This window comes from Hylobates moloch, unplaced genomic scaffold, assembly GCF_009828535.3.
Source record: "Hylobates moloch isolate HMO894 unplaced genomic scaffold, HMol_V3 SCAFFOLD_18, whole genome shotgun sequence".
NCBI classification, from domain to species: Eukaryota; Metazoa; Chordata; class Mammalia; order Primates; family Hylobatidae; genus Hylobates; species Hylobates moloch.
Window position 1 is genome coordinate 33074924 of NW_026652293.1, and position 14868 is coordinate 33089791.

General features: G+C 43.6%; 1 protein-coding gene across 4 annotated transcripts in view; it reads left to right on the forward strand.

The window, feature by feature from the left end:
* ZYG11A (zyg-11 family member A, cell cycle regulator) overlaps window positions 1-14868 on the forward strand; it is a 61139-nt gene that overhangs the window by 291 nt on the left and 45980 nt on the right. For all 4 annotated transcript variants that reach the window (XM_032136577.2, XM_058430896.1, XM_058430898.1 and 1 more), the window contains exon 2: window positions 11146-11311. In XM_032136577.2, coding sequence (XP_031992468.1) covers window positions 11146-11311 — 166 coding nt within the window. The remainder of the gene's footprint in view (window positions 1-11145; window positions 11312-14868) is intronic.

A 14868-nucleotide genomic window follows, 5' to 3' on the forward strand; every position in this document is an offset into this window, starting at 1 on the left:
GGCGGCCTGGGCGCCGCGAGGTGGCGGCCTGGGCGCCGCGAGGTGGGGGGGCTTTTCTGCGCCGGGCGAAGCGCGTGGAAGTTGCGCCCTGAGGCAGCGCGGCGAGAGCCCAGCCCCGGAGACCTGGGCGAGCCTCTTCAGGATTCCTCGCCCCAGTGCGGGCTGCTGTGAGCTTAGACGTAGGTGCAGGGCATGGCACTCGGCTTGGCCCGTAGTGGACGGTGTTTTTGCAGTCATGAACCCAAACGCCCCAAACCTTGACCGCGTTGTGGACGCGGCGCCCCGCGGAGGCGGTGACCCTTTGGCCGCTACCACCTGAGGCCTTTGGGCCCGGGGCCGGGCGAGTAGCTTAGTCCAGCTGGGAGAACTGGAACCCGAAGTCTGAGATTCTTTCAGTTCCACGCGTCCGCTCCCGTCTCCGTCCCGTCCCCAGCCTTTGCCGAATGCCTGTTACTCTTAGCTCTGGACAAAATGCAAACCCAAAGAATGTGTGTTTAGCGCCTACTGTGTGTCAAGTGTCGCCTTTCTTTTCTTTTCTTTTTTTTTTTTTTTTGAGACGGAGTCTCGCTCTGTCACCAGGCTGGAGTGCAGTGGCGCGATCTGGGCCCATTGCAACCTCTGCCTCCCGGGTTCAAGCGATTCTCCTGCCTCAGCCTCCCGAGTAGCTGGAACTACAGGCGCATGCCACCATGCCCGGCTCATTTTTTGTATTTTTAGTAGAGACGGGGGTTTCACCATGTTTGCCAGGATGGTCTCGAACTCCAGACCTCGTGATCTACCCGCCTCGGCCTCCCAAAGTGCTGGGATTACAGGCGTCAGCCACCGCGCCCGGCCAAGTGTCGCCTTTCTAAAGCAGTCTGGTAACCTCTAGTCTTTTGTAGGCTTTGCTAGGCTCCATTTTACCGGTGTAGGGAAGTTGGGAGCTCTGAAATTTAGTTGACTTGCTGGTGAACCTGAATTTCACCTCAGGTGTTCAGACCTCTGGCCCCACTTTGGAAAAAACCCGCCAAGGGCCACCCTTGGGGAACTCGAGGGACTGAGTGGTGAAGGCTCGAACCAAAATTTATAGAGAGAAGGAAATGTTCTGATTAAGGTTGTGCTTTACATATTAACGCCTTGTTGGAAGACTTTATGCCTTGCAGTGATCTAGCCTGTAATCTTTTGAACTCACTTAGAAAAGTCGTTATATAATTTGTGGATTTGTAATTAATGGAAAACTTGGACTTTTTACGTGTGTACTAGCATCGTCTCAAGCACATTTTTTGCTGCTTGGAATCGAAACAAGATTTCTTTACAAAAGTACTCACACCCATTTTCTTTGTCTAGTTCTGGGTATATCTCATTTTCTTTGTTAAGGATTTTATTTATTTTTAATTAATTATTTTATTTTATTTTATTTTTTTTTGAGACGGAGTCTCGCTCTGTCACCCAGGCTGGAGTGCGGTGGCTCAATCTCGGCTCACTGCAAGCTCCGCCTCCCGGGTTCACGCCATTCTCCTGCCTCAGCCTCTCCGAGTAGCTGGGACTACAGGCGCCCGCCACCACGCCCGGCTAATTTTTTGTATTTTTAGAGACGGGGTTTCACCGTGGTCTCGATCTCCTGACCTCGTGATCCGCCCGCCTCGGCCTCCCAAAGTGCTGGGATTACAAGCGTGAGCCACCGCGCCCGGCAATTAATTATTTTAATTACACAAATATTGCATGAATACTTTTTTCCCTATGAAACATACATACAATTATTTCCATTTATGCCATTTTAACCTTCTCTTAGCAATGTTTTGTAGTTTTTAATATAAAAGTCTTTTCACATTTTGTTAAATTTGTTCCTGTTCTTGATACTATTGTAAATACTTTTTTTTTTTTGAGACCGAGTCTCCCAAAGTGCTGGGATTACAGGCATGAGCCACCGTGCCCGGCCAGCAAATATTTTTTGAAACTTTATATTACCTTGTGTATATATAGGAATACATAAAATTGATTTTTGTATATTGATCTTGTATCCTACAGCCTGGCCAAAGTCACTTAGTTTCTGTATTTTTTTGTAAATTTTTAAAGATTTTCTACACAGTCATGTTATTTTCTTTTTATCCTTTTAATTTTTTGTTTTTAATTAAGACGGTGGTTTCCCTATGTTGCCCAGGCTGGTCTTTGAACTCCTGGGCTCAAGCAATCCTCTTGCCTTGGCCTCCCATATCCTTTCAGTTTTTTGCTTTATGAATTTTGAAGCTATTAGTAAGTTCATATGCATTTAGGAATGTTAATTCTGCTTGTTGAATTGGCCCTTTTATCATTAAGAAATGTCCATCTTGATCTCTAGCAATATTCTTGTCCAGAAGCCTCATTTTTTCTGACAATGTAGTCACTCCAGTTTCCTTGTGTCTAGTGTTTAACAACTGTCTTTTATGTTTTAAATTGCGTCTCTTGTAAACAGCAGTCTTGCATTTGTATGTAGCCTAATGATCTGTGCTTTTTTTTTTTTTTTTTGAGACGGAGCCTTGCTCTGTCACTCAGGCTGGAGTACAGTGGTACAATCTTGACTCACTGCAACCTCTGCCTCCCGGGTTCAGGCGATTCTCTCACCTCAGCCTCCTGAGTAGCTGGGACTACAAGTGTGTGCCACCATTCCTGGCTAATTTTTGTATTTTTGTAGAGACAGGTATTTTTGTAGAGGCGAGGTTTCACCATGTTGCCCAGGCTGGTCCTGAACTCCTGGCCTCCAGCGACCTGCCCACCTTGGCCACCCAAAGTGCTGGGATTACAGGCATGAACCACTGCACCCAACCTTTATTTTTGAATTTTTTTTTTTTTTACAGATGACAGGAAAGTAAACATTTTAATTTTTTAAATTAAAAAATGTATTTTTAATTGATTTTTGCAGGGAGGAGAGAGTCTCACTCTGTTGCCCAGGTTTGAGTGCAGTCTGCGATCATAGCTCATCCTCCCTCCTCAGCCTCCCTAGTAGCTAGACTATAGGTGTGCACCACCATGCCTGGCTGTTTTTTATTTTTTGTAGAGGCTGAGTCTTGCTTTATTGCCCAGGCTAGTCTCAGACTTCTGGCCTCAGCCTCCCAAAGTTCTGGGATTCCAGATGTGAGCCACCGTGCCTGGCCATTCTGTGCTTTTTATTTAGAGTAAATATAATTATCAGTACTGTTGGGTTTAAGTCTACTGTGTTGCTATATATGTTCCATTTGTCTTGTTTTTTCCTTTTCTTTTGAATTAAAAATACCATGTTCTCTTTTGACTTAGTAGTTCTTTCTCTCCCTTTCTCTCTTTCTCTCCCTTTCTCCTTCTTACTCTTTAATGGTCACTCAAAGGTAGAACTGTTTTCAAAATGTGGACCCCAGGACCTCCAGAATCTCATCTCTTCCATTAGCCCGCCTATTAATGAAATTTGCAAAAATGTAAAACAGTGCTGCTGTTCTCAACTAAGCTAGTTTTTAATTCTTTTGGAACCTATGGCTTTTTAAACTTATTTATTTCTTATATATATATATATATATATTTTGAAACAGAGTCTCGCTCTGTTGCCCAGGCTGGACTGCAGTGGCATCCTCTTGGCTCACCACAACCTCCGCCTCCCGGTTTCAAGCGATTCTCCTGCTTCAGCCTCCTGAGTAGCTGGGACTACAGGTGCACGCCACCATTCCCGGCTAATTTTTGTATTTTCAATAGAGATGGGGTTTCACCACGTTGGCCAGGCTGGTCTCGAACACCTGAACTCATGATCCGCCCACCTTGGCCTCCCAAAGTACTAGGATTACAGGCAAGCCATCGTGCCCGGTCAATTATGGCTGTTTTAAAAAATGTTATCTATGTTAACATGCTCTGAGTTTTAAATTTTTTCTAAGTGAATTAATGTGTATTTTAAAGATTGCTAAGATTTAATTTTTAACGTGGTATATGTTGATAGATATAACCCAATTTTTAAGAGTGTAGAGTAGTACTAGGACCAAAAAGCTTGGGAGCCACATCTCTAGGCTTTAAAATTACATTTTTGTCTGTTCACATTTACTTTTTTTTTTTTTTTGTCACCCAGGCTGGAGTGCAGTGGCGCATTGTCAGCTCCTGCAAGCTCCGCCTCCTGGGTTCACGCCATTCTCCTCCCTCAGCCTCCCCAGCAGCTGGGACTACAGGTACATGCTGCCACGCCCGGCTAATTTTTGTATTTTTAGTAGAGACAGGGTTTCACTGTGTTAGTCAGGATGGTCGCAAACTCCCGACCTCAGGTGTTTTGTTGTCGTTGCCCAGGCTGGAGTGCGCGATCTTGATCTCAGCTCACTGCAGCCTCCGCCTCCCAGGTTGAAGCGATTCTGCTGCCTCAGCCTCCTGAATAGCTGGGATTATAAGTGTACACCACCACACTCGGCTAATTTTTGTATTTTTCGTAGAGACAGGGTTTCACCATGTTGATCAGGCTGGTTTTGAATTCCTGAACTTGTGATCCGCCCACCTCAGCCTCCCAAAGTGCTGGGATTACAGGCATGAACCACGGTGCCTGGCCTAATTTTGTATTTTTAGTAGAGACAGGGTTTCTCCATATTGGTCAGGCTGGCCTCGAACTCCCGACCTCAGGTGATTGGCCCACCTTGGCCTCCCAAAGTGCTAGGATTACAGGCATGACATGAGCCACCGTGCCCAGCCTGTCATTTTTTTTTTTTTTTTTTTTTTTTTTCAGCTTAAAGAACTTTTAAAATTTCTCATAGCATATGAGCTGGCAACAAGTTGTCTCTGCTTTTGTTTATCTGAGAATATATTTCATTTTCATATTTGAAAGATGTTTTCATGGATCTGACAGTGTTTCCCCGTACCGTACTTGTTTTTTTTTTTTTTTTTTTCCTTGAGACGGAGTCTCGCTCTGTTGCCAGGCTGGAGTGCAGTGGCGCGATCTCGGTTCACTGCAACCTCTGCCTCCTGGGTTCAAGCAATTCTCCTGCCTCAGCCTTCTGAGTAGCTGGGACTACAGGTGCGTACCACCACGCCTTGCTAATTTATTTATTTATTTATTTATTTTTTATTTTTTTGAGACGGAGTCTTGCTCTGTCGCCCAGGCTGGAGGGCAGTGGCGCAATCTCAGCTCACTGCAAGCTCCGCCTCCCGGATTCACGCCATTCTCCTGCCCCAGCCTCCTAAGTAGCTGGGACTATAGGCACCCGCTACCATGCCCGGCTGATTTTTTGTATTTTTAGTAGAGACAGGGTTTCATCATGTTAGCCAGGATGGTCTCAATCTCCTAACCTCATGATCCGCCTGCCTCAGCCTCCCAAAGTGCTGGGATTACAGGCGTGAGCCACCGTGCCCAGCTATTTTTGTATTTTTAGTAGAGACGGGGTTTCACCATATTGACCAGGTAGGTATTAAACTCCTGACCTCATGATCCGCCCACCTCGGCCCCCCAAAAATGCTGGGATTACAGGCGTGAGCCACTGCACTCGGCCGACACGCTTTGTTTTGATGACAATTCAGTGATCATACCTTGTTTTTCTTCTGTGTCCACTCCTCCATCATAAGCTTTTTCTCATTGTTGGTTTTTAGAAGTTTCCCAAATTGTGCTTTTTTTGTTTATTCTGCTTTGAGTCTATTTTACTTCCGAAATCAGTGGGTTTATATCTTGCATCTGATTTGAACTTAAAAAAATAAAATGACATAAAATAAAGATGGACTGGGTCTTGCTTTGTTGCCCAGGCCGGTCTTGAGCTCTGGTCTCAATCAGTCCTCCCACCTCAGCCTCCCACACTTTGTATTTTTAGTAGAGAGGGGGTTTCTCCCACACTTTGGGAGGCTGAGGTGGGCGGATCACCTGAGGCCAGGAGTTCAAGACCAGCCTGGAGAATCTCTACTAAATATACAAAAATTAGCCAGAAGTGATGGTAAATGCCTGTAGTCCCACCTACTTGGGAGGCTGAGGCACGAGAATGGCTTCAACTCGAGAAGTGGAGGTTGCAGTGAGCCAAGATCATGCCACTGCACTGCAGCCTGGGCAACAGAGCTAGACTCTGTCTCAAAAATAAAAATAAAATTAAAAGTAAAAAAAAAAAAATGGAGACATCAAATTTATTTTACTATTCTTTGTACCCAGTGAATTAATTAACTATATTTCAATAGATATTAAACCACAAAGCAATTTTATAGGTTCCAAGTATAGGACATTGTCCTTATTAAGTATTTTTTGTTAAAATATTCTTTCCCAATTCTCTCTTTTGGAGTTTCTTCTTTTTTTTTTTTTTTTTTTGAGACCGAATCTTGCTCTGTTGCCCAGCTGGAGTGCAGTGGCGTGATCTCACCTCACTGCAACCTCCGATTCCCTGGTTCAAGAGATTCTCCTGCCTCAGCCTCCTGAGTAGCTGGGATTGGGATTACAGGCACATGCCACCACGCCCAGCTGATTTTTGTATTTTTAGTAGAGATAGGGTTTCACCATATTTGCCAGGATGGTCTCGATCTCCTGACCTTGTGATCTGCCCACCTCAGCCTCCCAAAGTGCTGGGATTACAGGCGTGAGCCACCGTGCCCAGCCTCAATTATACATTTCTAACAGGCTGCTTAAGATTGGTTAAGAAGTGCCTTAATTGGGGCACCATGGTTTTCAACTTTTTTCCCAACCTTTTTCTGTTTCAGTTTGAGTCATTTCTATTGTCCTGACTTCATCTTTAGTTATCTCTTATTTTGTAGTTCTGATCTGCTGATAATCCTATCTGCTGTTTTTTTCTTTTGAGACATAGTCTTGCTCTGTCGCCAGGCTGGAGTGCAGTGGCACAATCTCGGCTTACTGCAACCTCCGCCTCCTGGGTTCAAGCGATTCTCCTGCCTCAGCCTCCGGAGTAGCTGAGATTACAGCCGCCTGCCACCACGCCCAGCTAATTTTTTGTATTTTTAGTAGAGACGGGGTTTCACCATGTTAGCCAAGATGGTCTCGATCTCCTGACCTTGTGATCCGCCCGCCTCTGCCTCCCAAAGTGCTGGGATTACAGGTGTGAGCCATCGCGCCCGGCCCCAGCTAATTTTTGTTTGTTTTTTTTTTTTTTTGAGACAGAGTCTCGTTCTGTTGCCCAGGCTGGCGTGCAGTGGAGTGGTCTCAGCTCACTGCAACCTCCGTATCCCAGGTTCAAGCTATTCTCCTGCCTCAGCCTCCCGAGTAGCTGAGATTACAGGTGCCCGCCACTATACCCGGCTAATTTTGTGTGTTTTTAATAGAGACGGGATTTCACCATGTTGGCCAGGCTGGTCTCGAACTCCTGACCTTGTGATTCGCCTGCCTCAGCCTCCCAAAGTGTTGGGATTACAGGCGTGAGCCACCACGCCCAACTTCTAATTTTTGTATTTTTAGTAGAGATGGGGTTTCACCATGTTGGCCAGGATGGTCTCGATCTCCTGACCTTGTGATCTGCCCACCTCGGCCTCCAAAAGCTCTGGGATTACAGGCGTGAACCACTACGTCTGGCCTGGTGTATTTTTTTCAACTCTAGACGTTTTCTTTTGGTCTTTTTCATATCTTCTGTTTTTCTGTTGATTCCGTATTTGTTCTTTTATTGTGTTATGTTCTGTTTTAAACCCGTGAATTATAATAGCCATTTTAAATTCATGTCAGTTAGGTTATTTCAGTTATTTTGGGATTTGTTTCTATTGACTTTTTTTTCCTGCTTCTCATGTCTGATATTTTATTGTAAGCTAAACTTTATGGATGCTACTTTGAGTGTCTATATATATTTTGCAATTCAGAGACTTTAAATTTTTTTTTTTTTGAGACAGGGTCTCATTTTGTCATCCAGGCTGGAGTGGAGTGGCGCAATCATGGCTCATTGCCTCACTGCAGTCTTGACCTCCTGGGCTCAAGCAATTCTCCTGCCTCAGCCCCCCAGGTAGCTGGGACTCAGGCACACCCTACCACATCTGGCTAATTTTTTCGTATTTTTTGTGGAGACGGGGTCTTGCCATGTTTCCACATCTAGTCTTGAACTCCTCAGCTCACATGATCTACCTGCCTTGGCCTTTCATGCTGGGATTACAGGTGTAAGCCACTGTGCCCAACCAGGAGACTTTTCATATATGTGTGCATATATGTGTAACCATTACCACAGCCAATTTATTATTATTATTTTTGAGACAGGGTCTCACTCTGTCACCCAGGCTGGAGTGTAGTGGCGCGATCTGGGCTCACTACAACCTCTGCCTCCCAGGTACAAGTGTTTCTCCTGCCTCAGCCTCCCGAGTAGCTGGTATTACAGGCACGAGCTACTACACCTGGCTAATTTTTATATTTTTAGTAGGGACGGGGTTTCAACATGTTGGCCAGGTTGGTCTTGAGCTCCTAACCTCAAGTGATCAGCCTGCCTCTGCCTCCCAAAATGTTGGAATTACAGGTGTGAGCCACGATGCCCGGCCCACAGTTTATTTTATTATTTATTTTAATTAATTAATTAATTTTATCTTATTTATTTTTTATTTTTTGAGATCTAGTCTCACTCTGTTGCCCAGGTTGGAGTGCAGTGGTATAATCTCAGCTCACTGCAACCTCCACCTCCCTCGTTCAAGTGATTCTGCTGCCTCAGCCTCCTGAGTAGCTGGGATTACAGGCACCTGCCACCATGCCTGCCTAATTTTTTTTTTTTTTTTTTGTGATGGAGTCTCGCACTGTCACCCGGGCTAGTGTGCAGTGGCACAACCTTGGCTTGCTGCAACCTCCGCCTCCCGGGTTCAAGTGATTCTCCTGCCTCTGCCTTCCGAATAGCTAGGATTACAGGCGCCTGCCACCACCCTCGGCTAATTTTTCGTATTTTTATTAGAGACGGGGTTTCACTGTGTTGGCCAGGCTGGTCTCGAACTCCTGACCTCATGATCCACCCACTTCAGCCTCCCAAAGTCCTGGGATTACAGGCGTGAGCCACCATGCCTGGCCAATTTTTGTATTTTTGGTGAAGATGGGGTTTCACCATGTTGGCCAGGCTGGTCTCGAACTCCTGACCTCAGATGATCCACCCACCTCATCTTCCCAAAGTGGTGTGATTACAGGAGTGAGCCTCTGCACCTGGCCCGACAGTTAATTTTAGAGCAACTTTTTTTTTTTTTTTTTTTGAGATGGAGTCTGTCACCCATGCTGGAGTGCAGAGATGCTATCTTGGCTCACTGCACTCTCTGCCTTCTGGGTTCAAGGGATTCTCCTGCCTCAAGGCTCCTGAGTAGCTGGGACTATAGATAGGCATGTGCCACCATGCCTGGCTAATTTTTTATTTTTAGAACAGGGTTTTGCTATGTTGGCCAGGCTGGTCTCAAACTCATAACCTCAAGTGATCCACCCACCTCGGCCTCCCAAAATGCAGGAATTAACAGCTACCACGCTTGGCCAGCCTTTCTATTTTGTAGAGGAGAAAGGCATTTTTTGCCTTACGATAGGGTTATGTCCCAATAAAACCCTTGTAAATTTAAAATATTCTAAGTCCCAAATGCATTTAATACACCTAAACTATCAAATATAGGTTAGTCTGGCCTACCTTAAATGTGCTCAGAACTCTTACATTAGCCTACAGTTGAGCAAAATCATCTTAACACAAAGCCCATTTCATTATAGTGTTGAATATCTCATGGACTTTATTGATACTGACAGTGAAAAACAGTGGTCATATGGGTACTCACTGTTAACATACACAGCTGAAAGCACACTGGGCCTGAAGAATGTTTGAAGCATTGAACTAAAAGTTAATTGCTGGATGATGGAGAAGCTACATCAACAGGGTCACCAGTTGCTCTTCTAAGCATTGGAGCCCATTGACACTTGTTGATGGTTTAGCAGGCATAGGGTTCAAGAAGATATCACGTATTGGTTGTTCACCCTTGTGATCGTGTGGCTGACTGGGAGCTGCAGCTCACTCTGCTGACCAGCACTGAAAGAGTATCATATTATGTCACTAGCCCGGGAAGAGATCAAAACTCAAAATTCGAAGTATGGTTTCTACTTTATACCATTGTAATTCCAAAAATCATGAGTCAGGAACTATCTGTACATGCCTTTATAGCCTCACCTTACTGTCAGTTTCTTACACTTTCATAGGACCTTGACTGTATCACTGTTTGAGACTGTGAACAGTTTTGAGAATAGACACATGATAATTAATGAATACATCTTTTTTGAGTGAATGACCATGTGATCTCTGCTTGGAGTGTCCCAAATGTTGCATTGAAATTGTCAGATTTCTTGTTTGTATTCTTCACTAAACTTTAGCTTTAAAGGGACTAGAACCGTATCTTACCCATCTCTGTATTTTCAGTGGCTAGCACAGAACAGGTGATAAGTAAAGGATTAAGAGAACTTAATATTGGGGCTGGGTGTGGTGGCTTATGCCTGTAATCCAGCACTTGGGGAAGCTGAAGTGGGAGGATCTCTTGATACCACGAGTTTCGAGACTAGCTTGGACAACAAAGTGGGACTCTATAATAAATAAACGTACAAAAAATTAGCTGGGCGTGGTGGCAGGGGCTTGTAGTCCCAGTTACTCAGGAGGCTGAGGTGGAAGGATCACCTGACTGGGGAAGTCAAAGTTGCTGTGATTGTGCCACTGCACTCCAGCCTAGGCGACAGTGAGACCCTGTTTCAAAAAAAAGAAAAAAAGAACTTAATGTTTTTCAAGATACAATATGTTCTCTCTGACTATGGGTTCAGTATATGTGAATTCAGCCAACTTTGGATGGAAAATATTTGGGGAAAAATACCTGCATCCGTACTGAACATGTACAGACTTTTTTCTTGTCATTCTGTAAACAATACAGTATAAAGGATTTATACTGTATTAGTGTTTATAAGTAATTTAGAAATGATTTGTAGTATATGAGAATGTCTGCATAGGTTATATGCAAACATTACCCCATTTTATATAAGGAGACTTGAGCATCTGTGGATACTGGTCAGAGAGTTCTGGAACCAATCTCCTGCAGATTTTGAGGGACAGCTGTACAACAGAAAGGACAACAGGTTAAATTTTCCATTCAGTTAACAGTGGGAATGAGATGGTTTCATTACATATAAATCATTAGAGTATGACAGATGTATCTTCAGATACCCTCATCAAGTGGAATATATATGGCATGACCAGTTTCATGTTGAATTTTTGCAGATGTATTCTAACAAAGTTTGTTTGGGGTTTTGTTTGCTAGGAAGAGGCATCTCCCTACACTTTGGTCAACATCTGCCTGAATGTCCTGATTGCTAACCTGGAGAAATTGTGTTCTGAAAGACCTGATGGAACACTGTGCCTTCCGGAGCATTGGAATTTCCCTCAGGAAGTAGCTGATCGATTTCTCAGGGTGATGACTTGGCAAGGTAGTGATAAGCCTTCTCTAAAGTCAGCTCTTGCAGTACTTTACTATTTGAAAAGCACTTTCACACACAATTTCTATTGTGATTCTCACAAAGTATTTCCATTTCATTTGTCTGGAAGTTGAGACTCACTCTTTCTGGGATTCCATGATGGAAATTGTCTTCTGGGATAGCCCTGCTATTGACTTCGTTTTCCACTCTTCACTTACTAAATTATCACTCATCCATCTGCTCTCTAGCTTTCTTTTTTTTTTTGAGACGGAGTTTCGCTCTTGTCGCCAAGGCTGGAGTGTAGTAGCACAATCTTTGCTCACTGCAACCTCCGCCTCCTGGGTTTAAGCGATTCTCCTGCCTCAGCCTCCCGAGTAGCTGGGATTACAGGCGCCCACCACGCCTGGCTGATTTTTGTGTTTTTAGTAGAGATGGGGTTTTACCACATTGGTTAGGCTGGTCTTGAACTCCTGACTTCAGGTGATCCGCCTGCCTTGGCCTCCCAAAGTGCTGGGATTACAGGAGTGAGCCACTGTGCCCAGCCTGCTCTCTCGCTTTTTCAAAATGCTCTTGCTGTAGTCTTGTTTACCATTCTTTTCATTATGGTTATGAGTCTTACCTCCCATTGTAGCTGGGCTTAAAGAACTCCACTAAAAAAAAAAGGAAAAAAAGGGCATTTTATTATTTATTTATTTATAACCTGGGATTACAGATGTGAGCCACCATGTCCGGCTGTAATTTTTGTATTTTTAGTAGAGATGGGGTTTCACCATGTTGGCCAGGCTGGTCTCAAACTCCTGACCTCAAGAGATCTGCCTGCCTCGGCCTCCCAAAGTGCCGGGATTACAGACGTGAGGCACCGTACCTGGCCCATAATCAATTTTAGAACCTCAAACTTTCCATCACCTCAGAAAGAAACCTTGTGCCCGTTAGATTTTACTTCCCTTTTCCCACATCCCTCCAGCCCTAAGCAACCACGAGTCTACTTTCCATCTCTATGGATTTGCCTATTCTGAACGTTTAATATAAATTAAATCATCCAATATTTGGCTTTGTGTGCCGAACTTTTTTCATTTAGCATGTTTAAGGCTCACGTTGTGCAACATGTATATCCGTACTCGTTCCTTTTTATAGTCGCATATTCTACTGTATGGACGTACCACATTGTATTTATCTGTTTTTCGGTTGATGGACATTTGTGTTGTTTTCACTTTTGGGCTATTATGTATAATATGCTACCATAAAGATATATGTAGAAATTTCATTTTTAAACTTAGAAAAATTTATTCTAAACTTTCTCTGCTCCATATGAATCTGCAGGAACGTGTAAGAGTTTCTATGTGGGCATAAGTTTTCATTTCTCTGAGTGAAATTGCTGGATCAAATGGTAACTCATTATCTTTTTGAGGAACTGCCAGACTATTGTTTGTGGCTCTACTATTTTACATTCCCACCAGCAGTGTCCAAGAGTTCTAATTTCTCCACGTTCTCACCAAGACTCATCTGACATTTTGATTATAGCCATCCTAGTGGACGTGAAATAGTATCTGTTGTGCTTTTAATTTGCAATTCCCTAATGACTTATGGTGTTGAGCAACTTTTCATGTGCTTGTTGGCCATTTGTGTCTTTTTTGTTTTGTTTTTTTGAGACAGAGTCTCTATTGCCCAGGCTGGAGTGTGGTGGCGCAATCTCGGCTCACCACAACCTCGGCCTCCTGGGTTCAAGTGATTCTCCTGCCTCAGCCTCCCCAGTAGCTGGAACTACAGGCGCTTGCCACCAGGCCCAGCTAATTTTTGTATTTTTTTTTTTTTTTTTTTTTTTTGAGACGGAGTCTCGCTCTTTCACCCAGGCTGGAGTGCAGTGGCGCGATCTCGGCTCACTGCAGGCTCCGCCCCCCGGGGTTCACGCCATTCTCCTGCCTCAGCCTCCTGCGTAGCTGGGACTACAGGCACCCGCCACCACGCCCGGCTAATTTTTTGTATTTTTAGTAGAGACGGGGTTTCACCGTGTTAGCCAGGATGGTCTCGATCTTCTGACCTCGTGATCCGCCCGCCTCGGCCTCCCAAAGTGCTGGGATTACAGGCGTGAGCCACCGCGCCCGGCTAATTTTTGTATTTTTAGCAGAGACAGCGTTTCATTATGTTGGCCAGGCTGGTCTCGAACTCCTGACCTTGTGATCTGCTGGCTTCGGCCTCCCAAAGTGCTGGGATTACAGGTGTGAGCCACTATGCCTGGCTTCTTTTTTTTTTTTTTTTTTTTTTTTTCTGAGACAGAGTTTCGTTCTTGTTGCCCAGGCTGTAATGCAATGGCTTCCCAAAGTGCTAGGATTACATGCATGAGCCACTGTGCCTGGCCTGTATATTGTATATTACATTAATTGCTTTTTGGACGTTTAACCAACCTTGTATCCTTTGGACAAATGCCACTTGGTCATTTTTGTGTGCTACTGCTTTTTTAGTTTTGTTTTGTTTACTCTGCTTGATAATGTTTTTGTTTTTGTTTTGAGATGGGGTCTTGCTCTGTTGGCCAGGCTGGAGTGCAATGGTGCTATCATAGCTCACTGCTGCCTTGACCTCCTCAGCTCAAGCAGTTTTCTCACCTCAGCCTCCCGAGAAAAACACAACTTTGAACTGTACAGATCCACCCATACACAAATCCTTTTCAGTAAATATACTGCAGTTTTTTTTTTTTTTTGGAGATTTGCAACAATTTGAAAAAACTCGCAAACTTTGTAGCATAGAAATATCAAAAGGTAAGAAAAGGATTTGTCACGAATGTATAAAAAAATATACTGCAGCACTCTTCATAATAGCCAAGATATGGAATCAATCTAAGTGTCTATCAATGGAGGAATGTATAAAGAAAATGTGGAATATGCACACAATAGAATACTATTCAGCCATAAAAAAGAATAAAATCCTGTCATGTGTGGCAGCATAGATGAACCTGAAGGACATTATGTTAAGTGAAATAAGCCAGGCACAGAAAGATAAATACCATATGATCTCACTCATGAAATCTAAAGAAGTTGATCTTATAGAAGAAAAGAATAGAATAGTAGTTACCAGAGGCTGGGGAGAAGAGGAAGAAAGGGGAAATAGGGAGAGGTTAGTCAACAAGTACAAAGTTAGAGTTAGATAGGAATAAATTCTGGTGGCCTATTACACAGTAGGGTTTCTATGATTAACAATAATGTATTATATATTTCAAAATAGATAGGAGAGGATTTTGAATGTTCCCACCACAAAGAAATGATAATGTATAAGGTCATGGATATACTAAATACTTTGATTTGATGATCACACAATATATATACGCATATAGAAATATCACACTATACCCCCAAATATGTACAGTTATGTATCAAAAATAAATAAAATGCAAAAGAAATGAAAGAGGGAGCCCAACTACTGACCTTACAGAAATGAAATGGATTAGAAAGGAATACTATGCACAAGTGTATGCCAATAAATTCGATAACTTTCATGAAAGGGACAAGTTTCTAGAATAATGCAAACTAAAATTTTTACACATATCTTTATGGTAGCATAAAGGCTGAGGCAGGAGA